The sequence below is a fragment of the Antrostomus carolinensis genome, unplaced genomic scaffold (genome assembly GCF_000700745.2).
Source record: "Antrostomus carolinensis isolate BGI_N321 unplaced genomic scaffold, ASM70074v2 scaffold13021, whole genome shotgun sequence".
Classification (NCBI taxonomy): domain Eukaryota; kingdom Metazoa; phylum Chordata; class Aves; order Caprimulgiformes; family Caprimulgidae; genus Antrostomus; species Antrostomus carolinensis.
Genome location: NW_010294873.1, coordinates 23,407 through 35,514, shown reverse-complemented (window position 1 = coordinate 35,514; position 12,108 = coordinate 23,407). Strand labels below are relative to the sequence as shown.

Genomic DNA, 12,108 nt, shown 5'->3' with positions numbered 1-12,108 from the left:
AGAAAATGGCTACTATGGATAAATGCTTTCAGGATTGGACCTTTCATGTGTGTTAATGGTTAACAGAAGGGCTCTGTGCATATTGGAAGGGACAAACAATCACAGACGTGGTGGCTTGCTGGCACGGTGTGGGTTTCCCACAGTTGTGTAATCTGGTTACCGGTCATTGTGTGAACTCTTGAGAAGTTGGTACAAAAATTGGCTTCCTTTATTGTATTAGAAATGCAGTGAATGTTTAAGGAATACAAGGGGGCAAAATGAACTAGTGAGTGCTTCATGCTCTTCCCTTCTCCCCCAGCCTTTTAAATCTGGTGATTAAAAGAATCTAACTTCCTTGAACTGTACTGTCAGCTAGCAGCACATGCTGCTGGATGGTGCTTACAGATATGTACAGCGCTTCAAAGATACCAACTTCGATGTAAACTAATGCATTAGTTGTCCAGATTTTCTCCCAGTTGTGCAGAAATTAGATGTCTCTTATTGTTACAATTTAGACTTTTAACCTCTTCCCTCCTCTCCTCCTGGTTAATCACAAAAACGTGAGTAGGATCCTGTGCCTTAGTTGTTGTATTTGTGACTCTGGACCAGATCTTGTCATGTGAGATTTTTCTGCTTTTAGCAGAAGTTTTAGTTGTAAGACAAAGTGAGTGTAACAAAAAATAGAGAGTAAGAAGGACTGGAGGGTGATGTGAAAAGTCCATGTACAACATGACTGTTCTTCAGAAGACTTCTCTAGGATACCATGAACAGCAAGGCATCTCACAGCATTAAAAACTTCCAGTTTCTTACCCCAAAATGTTAGAAGTGAAAAATCACAGTACAGTTTATTAAAGCTTGTTTGGTTTTGTGAGTAAAAAATATGGTTCATATTTCAGTATTTGCTTGGTTCCATGAAACAGAAGTATAAGTGACATTTGAGGGCCTTAGGAAAAAAATACTGTGCTAGAGCCATCCAGGAAGAATCCGTCTGAACTTCTTCCCTGTTCTGTTCTCAGCTTTATGGTTGTTCTAGCTAGGAAGTCTCGAGGATTTTGGTGTGCATGTGGATAGTCACATTAGTTTATTAGAAAATTACTTGGCTGATAATTTTCTGACTCTCTCAAGAATGCAGTACGTATAGGTATGTTAATAATAATTCTGTTGTAGGATTGTTCTGTTCAGAGAGTTTAAGTAGTTCATTTGCTTAACTATTAATTTTATTACTTTTTATACATTTTTTAAGAATTGGCTGACTTCCCTAAAAATAAGTTGGTGAAGGAGAAAATAAATATGCTGTTGGTTGCAGTTACAATAGTGCCATTGTGCAGAGCAGAGCAAGGATCATTTCCAAACGGCCTCAGGTGAAATCTAATGGGAAACAATTTCAAACTGGTCTGAGTTCATTGGTAGAAAGAATGTGTCTTAGATAAACATCTGATCCAAGTTATACTACTTGGTATTATTCCTTCTCTGATTAAGTTCTAATTTTTTTTTTTATTAATTTTAATAAATATAGTTGCATTGGCCATTTGGAATAAGGAGCCTGTTATATTGTCTTTAATGTGGATTCTATAAAAATGGTTGTTTGCAGGTTACTCTGATTTATGGGTTTGCTGCAGCTTTTTCTTATTACTGAAAATGGTCGTTCTCTGTAAACTGTTTCTCGTAGGGAGGATACTCAGCGTTACACTGCTCTGCTAGCGATGGCCTTTCAGACACAGCTGGCAGTTTTGAAGAATATGTAGCATTAATTAATATTTGTTTTGTTTTAGCATTTAAATTTGTTCCTCATATTTATAGGAGAGCTCCAGTCTTCCTGCTTCGCTGCTTTTAGCTCAGCATAAGGACAGATCTACACAGCTAGAAATGCAACTGGAAAAACCCAAACCTGTCAAACCAGTCACGTTTTCCACTGGCATCAAAATGGTAAGACTTGCTTGTTTCTTTTTTTTTTTTTAATGCTTTTCAAAGATTTCAAAGATTTCCTCAAATGAAATTTTGAGATTATTTAAACTCGAGTTGCATATTATATGAAATAGACTGTTCTTTTCTGATTATATAAGTAATTAGGAATTAATCTAAGAATTTTATCATTCTGATAGTTGGAATACATGAAATATTTTCATCGTGTAGTTGTCAAAAAACAAGCTATACCTTTTTCCCTGCAATGTTGTGCTGTACTCCGAATTATTTTTTGTCTCTCATTTGTGTAACAGTTCTGGAAGTTGAAATTTTGGAGATTCAAGAAGAGGTTGTGCACTCTTCAGGTTTTAAGCACTGGAATAGTCTTAGAGTATGAGACAGGCAATTTAGAAAATTATACTTAGTGGTTAAGGATGCTGTTTTCATTGTTACTGGAATCTAGGAGGCAACAAGTATTTTTTCAAACGTGTTACTGCACGGTGACAAATAAAGATCTGTCAGCATTCCTGTTCTTCATCACAATCTGGTACAAGTACACATCAACCTGTGTGGAAATGCAAATTTTCGTGGAGGGGTTTTAGGGGTGAGAGCATGAGTTACAGATCTTTTTTGCACCTAACTCTGAACTTTGTTTAGATTTTTAGAATTGTATTTTAGAATTGATAATGGTAAATGATGTCTTGAAAATAACCAACATATTCTACACCCTCCTCAACAAACCAACAAGTCAGCAAAGCAAAAACCTTTGCATCAGACTAGTCTCCCATCCATTAAGCAATTTATTTTGTCAGGGATTTCTGTGCTGTGTTCATTAGCTCCAGAGAGTTCACAGTGTAGAAGCATTTGCAGCTTATTTTTCCAAAAGTACTTTCAGCTTTTACAAAGTTGTGCAGATTGGTTTTTTTGTTTGTTTGTTTGTTTTCCTGTAGTATAAACCCTATCTTCTTCCTTTTTCTTTTGAGATCTAAGAGTCTGGGGGAGATTGATATGCTTAGTGTGGTGTTTTCTGTTTGTGCAGAAAAGCTAGTGGACAGAAAGTGTTTGTTGTTGTGTATAAATATATTTTAACTGAATGCCCATACTTTTTCTTGCTGTTAAAATATATTGTCAGAATTTCTTAAAGCTGTTGACCTTTCTTCTGGGAAAAGGAAGAAGATAATCTTATGCCACGTGATGAGGACAATGGAAGCAGTTTCTAATGCATTTGTAAATGGATATTAAATGCAGTGTGCAGTAGTGGACATTTCAGATCTGCAGCCCTAAGTAAACTTCATCCAGGAATGGTGAAAGACTTGAGTAAGGCGATTTCTGGTGTCATGACATTTAAATCTTAACATTTGGAATAATAGGGGATACTCCAAATGACTGATTGTTACTTTATCAGTGTTCAGAAAGTATGAGTAGATGACTAATTTAATTTGTTCGGTCCCAGACAAACAAATGAAAAATCTCACCCTGACTGACTTTAGTCCTAGATTAAAAAAAGAACAACTTGGAAAAAGATTTTAAGAATAAATGCAGTTAACAGTGAAGTTAAGGAGAGGAATATTTGAAGCTGGTGACTATTTATGGAAAATGGATTACATCAAGCAAAACAGCTTTTACACCGATGAAATTACAGGTTTTGTTGAGAAAGATGAATGTTTCCATATTTTCTTTATAGGGTGCTTGATGTAGTTATTACATCACATTGATTTTTAGAATTATATAGAAATTACATTGCACAATAGTAACAATATTGAGATTCTGTACAATAAATGAATTAACTGGCTGACTTGTAATTTCTAAAATAGTTGCTGGTTGCCACAGCGTGGGAGTATTTCTGTGGGTGTTCTGCTCGGACACAGTTCAGTGTTTGAAAGCAGATGTTGAATTTCTATGGATGACATGCAAGCTGGCAGTTTACAGGGCTGCTTTGACAAGCTGGCTTCATTTGAATGAAATGTGTTTTAATATGGCTAAATGCAAAATTATAAATAGAAGAGTAAATAACAGGCTCCGTAAGGAGGATTTGGAAGTTTAGCTAAGCAAGTAAAGCAATTTGACCCTTAGCCACAGCGTGTGTGTGTGTGTGGGCCTTGGATATGTGAATAGTAGTACAGCAATAAATAGGGAAGGACTTTTCCTTCTGAATGCAGTGCTGGGAAGACTCATGGACTGAAGAATTCTGCCAGCTGTATTCTGAATATGAAAATCAGAACACAGAGGAGCTGAGCCACGAAGGTCTGTTCCAAGGCAGAAAGATATGCTTCGTACTGGGTTCTGCCTCTAGTTTAGGAGAAGGTTAAGAGATGACTCAGTTTACAGTAAGTGCCTCCTCAATACAGAACTTGCCAAATCTGAACAGTGCGACAGTAAATGTGGCAAGAACCAGTAACCTTAGTTAAACAAATGGGATCTAAATAGGAACTGAAGGAACAAATAAGACCTAAAGTTCACAATGTTCCGCTGGTTAATTGGCCTCTCTGTTAAAATCGACTCTGGAATGCGATGAAATCTCTAATTCTTGATGTTTTTCAGATCAGGACTGGGACGCCTTTTGGAAAGTTCATGTAGTCAAATGCAAGTCGTTCAGCTCAGAACAGAGTTAGTTTTGTAAAAAACACTGCTTGTTGTATCTGATTTGGTGCAGTTGATGATCCATGACTGTGTTCTAGTGACAGCATAAGGTGAATTCCTCACCTGGGCTCTCACCTTACGAGATGCTTAATGTGTTCCAGGTTGAATATTTCTCTAAAAGCCTGAGATGCTCAGTCCATTTGTTTTGCATAGTTGTACACTTGGAGCAGGTAGAACTTTTGTTGCACTGCCCTTCAAGGGTACCCCTCGTTATAGTTGCTTTGTTCCTCTCTAAGCCATGGGGTTCACACCGCTTACATTGGTGGGGGCAGCTCTAGGGGAGTACTGAGAATTTCTTAAAAAATACAATGCTAATTAATGCTGTGTTTGGCTCAACAATTCTGCAAGCTAAGTATAGTTTCTGTGGAGGGTCTGTTTTGTGCTCACTGTTAGGGTTTCGCAGCACACGTAGTGAATCACTATGTATGTTTTTTTTCCCCTGTGTTTTTTTTTTTTTTTTTTTTCCCTAATACTTTGGCCACTGGTGGATGTTTTCCTTAATTCTGTTTCAAAAGAAGGAAATCCAGATAGAGCTAGTTGAGATGCTGGCTAATCCAGAGCTTGTGTTTACACAAAGGCTATAAAAATATGCCTGTTGTGGCAATCCACTTTTTTTTTTTTTTCAGCTTGAACATGAGTGTTTTTCCTGGGATGGTCTTGGTCAGAGATATTCTTCAGCCTGACTGATAATTGGACATGTTTCTCGGTTTCTGAATTAAGAGGCATGCCCATTCTAGTCTCCCGGGTAATGCTCAAGGAAGTTGGCTCATTTAAGGTGTCGTATTAGTGCTGTGTAGTTCCTATTGCAGGGGGAGGAGGGAGTGTCTTGCACTTGTAAGCTAAGCAAGAGCATCCCCTATAGCACAAGACAGACAATTAGCTCATGGGGATAGTGTCTCCTTCATTTTTCATTTTGTTAAATTTTTTTTTTCTTTCTCCTTTCAAATGGAAACTGCTTTTTTTCTTTGCAGTTTATTTGCTCATTAATTTTTGAATTTTATTTCTGTAAATTATATCATCTCTGCACGAAGCATACCTTCCTAATCAGTCAGCTTTGATTTACTTCTGTAAGTGGGCGAAGAAGGTGCTTCACTTTTCTGCTTATCATGCTCATCATATTAAGAAATAGGCTTTCAGTTTATCTGAATACTTTAAAAGTATTATTAAATCTAATCTCAAATCAGTGTAAAACCACAAAAGATACTATTGTTCTTGGTTGTTGCAGTAGTGCTAAAAATACTATTTCCTGTCAATGCTTGTACTTTAGATTTTAGTAGCCGCCAGAAAGAGCAAAGGTTGTCAGAAATGAATGACATTTGTAGCATTTTTAGGGCCTCTCAGAGTGTGCAAAACAAATCTAAGGTCTGGCAATAGAACTGTTCTTCTGTTTCTTGGTGCATATCATGACCATTTCTGACTGGGAGGTGGCTTTAACGTAGAGCTAATTTTAACATGTAAAAGAGGTGCTCGTATGCATTGCACACGAGTGGCAGTTTGCAAATGCAGCCGGAATTCACTTCATTACAGTAATTTAGTTTTCTTTTTATGTCTCTGGTGTTTACAGGACTGTAGGAGCCTTTTGGTGCTGGTAAATCTGTGCGATTGAAAATGCATAGGAGTGTGGATGTATTTAACTCCTCTTTAATTCATTGGGAACATGCAAACCTTTTGAGTCTGCAGCCCAACTAGTTACATGTTTGTATGAATAATAAAAAATATTAATTCCTTAGACTGGCTCAGATGCATGCTCTCTTCAGCTGTTTCAAACTGCATGCCCCATCCCTTTGCTGTTCCTTCCAGTTTTGTAATGCTCCTTTGCTCCCTTCCTCCAGCCTCCTAAGAGACTTAGCCTCTAGTGATGGCATTCTTGAAGTAATTTAATGTAGTTAAAAACTCAATTACCTCTAATTGGGTTGCCCAAATATGCAGGAAAAGAGCATAGGTGTCCTCTGGCCTGCTACTACTTGGGAGAGTTTGTCTTTTACATTTTATACCCAAATACCTCAAAACTAATATAATGCATCATTGACCGTTCAATTTCTATCATGGTTTATGTTCATAGAATCATAGAATCATAGAATAGATTGGGTTGGAAAAGACCTCCAAGATCATCAAGTCCAACCCCTGATCCAACTGCAATTACTATATCATGGCACTAAGGGCCACGTCCATGTTTTATTACTTAATAACAGTGGGAATATTTATTAATAGAAATATTAGTGCAGAGTGTTGTAGATGCTTCGTCATTACCAAGATGGTCACTACCCCTCTGAATTTACAGTTTAAATAGATGTGTCAGGGAGGGAGGGGAACCATATGCCCAGGGGGGATGTACTCGCCCAGGATTAGGCAGCAGAGCAGCGGCGGAAGGAGGAATAGGATCCAGCCCTACTAAATTCCTAACCTCATGTCTCTTCCGCTGAGCTGGGCTCCATCTCCTGTCAACAGCACTCCTGAATGGCAGCGAATGAAGAGTGAAGCATCTGCTTTAGCTTCTGCTTCCCTGTCCAGATCACAGCAACGATGTTACATTGAACTTTTCTGTGTGTCTGAATATTACCAGGATTTTATTCCAGTTCTTGTAGTTTCAGGCTCTTAGCAGCTGAGTGCTGGGGAGAGCAATGTGCAGTCTGAAGGAGCCAGAGCTTGCTGGAGGGAACAGTCGAATCAGTATTTCAGAGGAGTGGATCTGTGTCAAACACAGGATGTCTAGGACACCTCAGGAATGCACGTTACTACTAAATTGAGCATAATGAATGTTAGGGAATAGATTCCTTGCAGCGTTACACTTGCAGTATTATTCTAATGGGAAATAACGTTCTTATTTTATGTTACGTGGAGCTATTTCTTTTAAAACATTGACCTCATCAGCTCAGGTCAAATTAACTGTTCTTCATTATTGCCTTTTCCTACAATATTGCTTCCTGTGCAAACAACTGCTCAGCGGCTGCTCCTGTTTTTCAGTCTGTTTCTTTTATAGCTTGTGGAGCAATTATCCAAAATCCTGTTCTAAATGCAAAAAAGTCTGTCAAAATACCTTTTTAATCAGTTGAGCTCCTTCGAAGTTGCTTAGACATATGCCAGGTACTGTGAGGTAAGTGAAGTGCATGTTGCACTACAGTTCAGACTACAACTATTCTGTAGCACCCGAGTGTGCTTTGCCACCCGCTCTGTGTGACCGGGAACTGTTTCAGCCTTCCAGCCTTGATCTGCCAGTTCTTACTGCTCTTGGTTTGGTTGGTTGGTTTTTTTTTTTTTTTTTTTTTTTTTTTTTTTTTGTTTGTTTGTTTTTTTTTGGGGGGGAGGTTTTTTGTTTGTTTTTTTAAAAGTGCTTTTAGTATTTGCCTGAAGTTTAAAAATAAATAAATAAATAGAACCTATTTCCTTCTGTCACTGTTAGCTCAGCTGGTCTATCTTCAGGCTGAAACGCTTCAGATGGAATTGATTTCTTTGAGATGTCTGCCAGTCTTAGTTTAATCGGTGTTTTGTTTTTATCTTCATTTGGTTCATGCTAAGCACATTTCTCTTTTGCAGCTGGGTGGAATATTTCCCTTTCGCACAATGCTTCATAGTTTAGAATCACAACAAAATCACAACAGTTATTTTCAAGAGGAGGTAGTGTGTTTAGGTGTGTCGATTCTCTCTGAATAGATATACTTGTTTTAGAGAGTATGTGTGTAAAGGTAAAATTTTCAGTGGCACTGAGCATTATTTAGGCCTCCAGGCAGGAGTCTGGCTGAATTGGTGCTATGTGGCTGCTGCATTCATTGCTCCTGCGGCCGTGGTGTCTGTGTGCATGGTGGCTGTATCCCAGCTCAGTGCTCGGGCACACTGGGCTGGGTGTCAGTCCCATGAAGCAGAGTCCCATTGCAGAGGAAAACCAGGTATGCTGGCAAGAGGAGAGTCACAGCGTTTTCCAGCAGGTTTCTGGATGAAGATGCTCAGAGAACCAGCAGTGCTGGCCAAGTAGCTTCCCTGGAGTGGAGCTTCTGTGTATTTGGAGAGCAGGTGCGCATAGCCCTGTGACACCAGCTCTGCTAGTGGGATTCTGCAGTTGTTAGCACCCTCTCATGATTCCTAGTAAGAATATATATTGCATTTTGCTTTAATTTTTAATTTTTGTCATAAATAACAATATTTTGTTTTTAACAATGAGCATAACATTGATCCACTGAGGTTACCTGTTTCTGAAAAGCCAAAAGGGAAGAAAAATTGTGGCTGCTGGATCTCCACCATCTCTGACAACACATGGATACAGAAGTCAAATATATGAACTAAGGGACACCAAAAATGCTGAATGATCAAATTCATTTCAGGGCTAATGTGCTGGATTTTAACAGTGATCTAGAGTCCTGTGATCCACACGCAGCTTGCTTAAATCTCATAGGATTATATATACAATATGCGTGCAACTTCTGAGTAACATGATGGAGAATGATTAGCAGTAGTAAATATATTTGTTGTACTAAGTCTCTAGCCCTCTATTTAAATAAAGATGCTTTGTTAAGAGTCAAGCACATACATGTAGAACTGTGCTTGAAGTTTTTCAAATCTGGTTTTGAAGTGTATGCCAGATAAACTTTATTTAAGTGATCTATCATCGGAACACTTCCTGTGCACTCCAGCCCACAGACTGAAGTCTAAAACATTTAATTGGGTTCTGGCCTTACTAAGTAGTTACTATTATATCAAAGGGCATAAACAATAAGCACATTATGCTGGCTTAATTAATTTTTTTTTTTTCCTAATGTGGGTAAGAAATGTTTTTTGGGGAAAAAAAAAACCAAAGTAAATGACAGTATTTGTCATTTCTCCTCCCCTCATTTACACAGTGCTGGCCTTGGGAAAGGAGACTGGATTTTGCAAATGCAGTTCTGTGTCTCCCCATACCTCTTTGCAGGATTTCTGTTTGGAATGCCTTAGGAAAGATGCCATCATTGAGAAACTGTTTGGACAGACATAATCAGAACTGCTTGACCTGATTCTGTTTTATGGTTGGGCTCTCTTATAGTGCTCTGTTAGAATAAATATTTGTTCATTTGCTTGAAGGCTCCTTTACATGGCTAAAGCAGCACATGTTTATGTACACATATTAGTATAAATACAAATTAGGCCCATAAGTTTACACAGCTGTAATGACTGGAATTTAGTAAATGAAGTAGTGCCAACAGTGTTAATTGTACAGGAGTGAACAGCAAGACAAATGTACTCGTTAGTAAAATGACTGTAGCCAGCAGTGGAACAGCTCTACCCTTTAGCTGTCACTTTTTGCAATGGAACTGTTCTTAGGGGTTGGCTTTTTGAGGTTTTCTTTTTTTAAAAAAAAAATTATACAGCTTTTTGTTTGGATTTTTTTAATCTTCTATTTGATTTATGGAGTTGCCCAACAGCTTGCTTGCTTGACTCCTTACCATCACATTTCAGAAGTACCTCTGTGTGTCATGCAACATGTTGTTTTGGTCCCATGAAAAGATGCTGCACAGGATGAGGCTCGTGGAGAGAAGGCTGCTGGAAGGGTTCAGCCTGGCTGTCCTCTGCTCCCCTGCCCGTATGGGAGCAGGCACTGGGACAGCACAGCAGGAACTGGGCTCTAGGTCCTGACTTAGGATGCCCAAATTCCATCCTAAGCAACAGCCAGACGTGCCACTAGCTACAATAGCACAGAGACACGTTGTAAAGTGATCTAAGGAAAAGGCCATTTAAATCAGCCAGAGATCTTCCTATTTCTGAGTCTTATAGCTCTGAATATGCTATTGCTTGAGTAGGTGTTACTGTGAGCAATAAGGAGAGATCTGAGTGAAAGAAAGAAGGTGGCTGGGAGGAGAGTCCAAAAAAACAGCTGGCAGGGAAATAAAGAATAATAAAAAAATTCTCAATCATTGTTTGTTTTGGAAAGATCCTGCTTTAAGCACATGGAAATACTTTACACATTTGAGAAGTGCTGACTTCCTACATGCCTTGTGAAGGAACAGCAAATCAGTCATATAATGTAAACACATTTATAGATTGTTCCAATATAACTTTTTTCAGTGCTGCTGTTCTTTTTAACAAGATACAATTTAGTGCATATATGCTCTTTTGATGCTATGCTTTGGCCAAGAGTTGCAAAAATCGTAAATGTTAAATATTAGAATTTGTGTTAAATGAACGGTGCAAAGTTATTGAACCACATTTTTCATGAAAAAAAAAGTTGTTAAATAGTGCTGCTTGATGCACTGTTTAAAAGTAAACATACCAGAAAGTAGTGCTGGGGTGAAACAGAAATAAATAGCTTGTCTAAAAGTGGGAGTATAAGCGGTCCCATTATGGCTTGACAGAGATGATATAAAAAAATGAGAGCAGACAAAGTTCCTCTGTAAGGGTGGAATTTTAAGTCAAGGAAGAAAAATGAATAAAATCAGAAGCTTTGGTGCAAAAATTGCAGTGAGTATTTGTGGAATTGTATAATCATAGTGCTGGGTGGGGGTCTGGAGAGGTCATGGGGTCTTTCTTTCCCCTGCTGTAAGGTAGTCAGGGACACTTCATGACAGGTACCTGTCTAACCCGTTCTTGGAGACCTCTAGAGATGGAGACTCTGCAGTCTCCCTGGGCAGCCTCTGGTAGCACTTACTGCCCTTGCTTTTGCATTTTAGGGGAAACTTAGAAAATGTGCTTTGACCCAATGCAAGTTCATTTTCTGCATAGGTAGATGGCAAAAGCATTCCTCTTTATAGGAACTTATTGTGTACTTGAACATGACTATGTAAAGAGAATGTCACAGAATGAAACATTTTAGAATTTAATCTTAAAAAAATAGTTCAGATGCCTTAATTGTTACTTAACAATAAAAGCATTGATTTATTTTGCAAACGGTTGATAGACTGTCTCCATTCTGCAGACTTGGATCTGAAATGACATTTATCAGCTGAGAAGAGGACTTTTTAGAGAGGAAAATTGTTTTAAAGAGAACAGTAAGAACATTTAAAGAATTGTAGTAAGAGCAGTGAAAACCTTGAAGCCATTTAGGGAAGCTAAAGTGGTAAATCTGTATATGTGCACAGAAGAATATGTACTTTTTCTGCCATGATCCTTTTTCTTAGCGCTCGTCTGCGTTTGTGAGAATGCTACATGTTTTCTTCAAATCCTTTCTTCTGGCATTGCTGATCAAAGTAGTTTTGTGTCATCCCTTCATCTTTATTGTTTACCTGGAGGAAGGTTAGTGACCTGGAATGGCAGAGCTGGGCTAATGGCTTCACAGATTCCTCCAAGTCAGCAGGCAGTTGGGTTGTGTCTGTCTGGTTTTGGGAGACTTGCCTATCAGGTATGTATGTGCAGACTTATGTCACAGACTAGTTTTATGCCTGGTTATTCAATTTCTCAATGAACTAGAGTCTATTTGCTGAGGTTGTGGAGTAGATTCGCCTTACAGCACAGTGAAAGATCTCCCATATGCCTGTATTTTCTTCCTTGCCTGTTCTCAGGGGCCTTCTTTGGACAAATTTTGGGTTTGTACAGCCTACATCTGGCTTTTCTGAAATTCTTGCCAGACTTAAAAATCATAGAATGGTATGGGTTGGTAGGGACCTTAAAGATCATGTAGTTCCAACC

The 12,108-nt window shown here is 38.5% G+C and overlaps 1 protein-coding gene across 1 annotated transcript in view; it reads left to right on the top strand.

Moving 5' to 3' along the window:
* The window catches only part of LOC104517492 (MNAT1 component of CDK activating kinase), a gene marked incomplete at both ends in the record, with an annotated part of 51,934 nt that overhangs the window by 18,804 nt on the left and 21,022 nt on the right, over nt 1–12,108 (top strand). Inside the window, 1 exon segment of the mRNA XM_010177788.2 lies at nt 1,780–1,905. Within this exon segment, the coding sequence (XP_010176090.2) occupies nt 1,780–1,905 (126 nt within the window).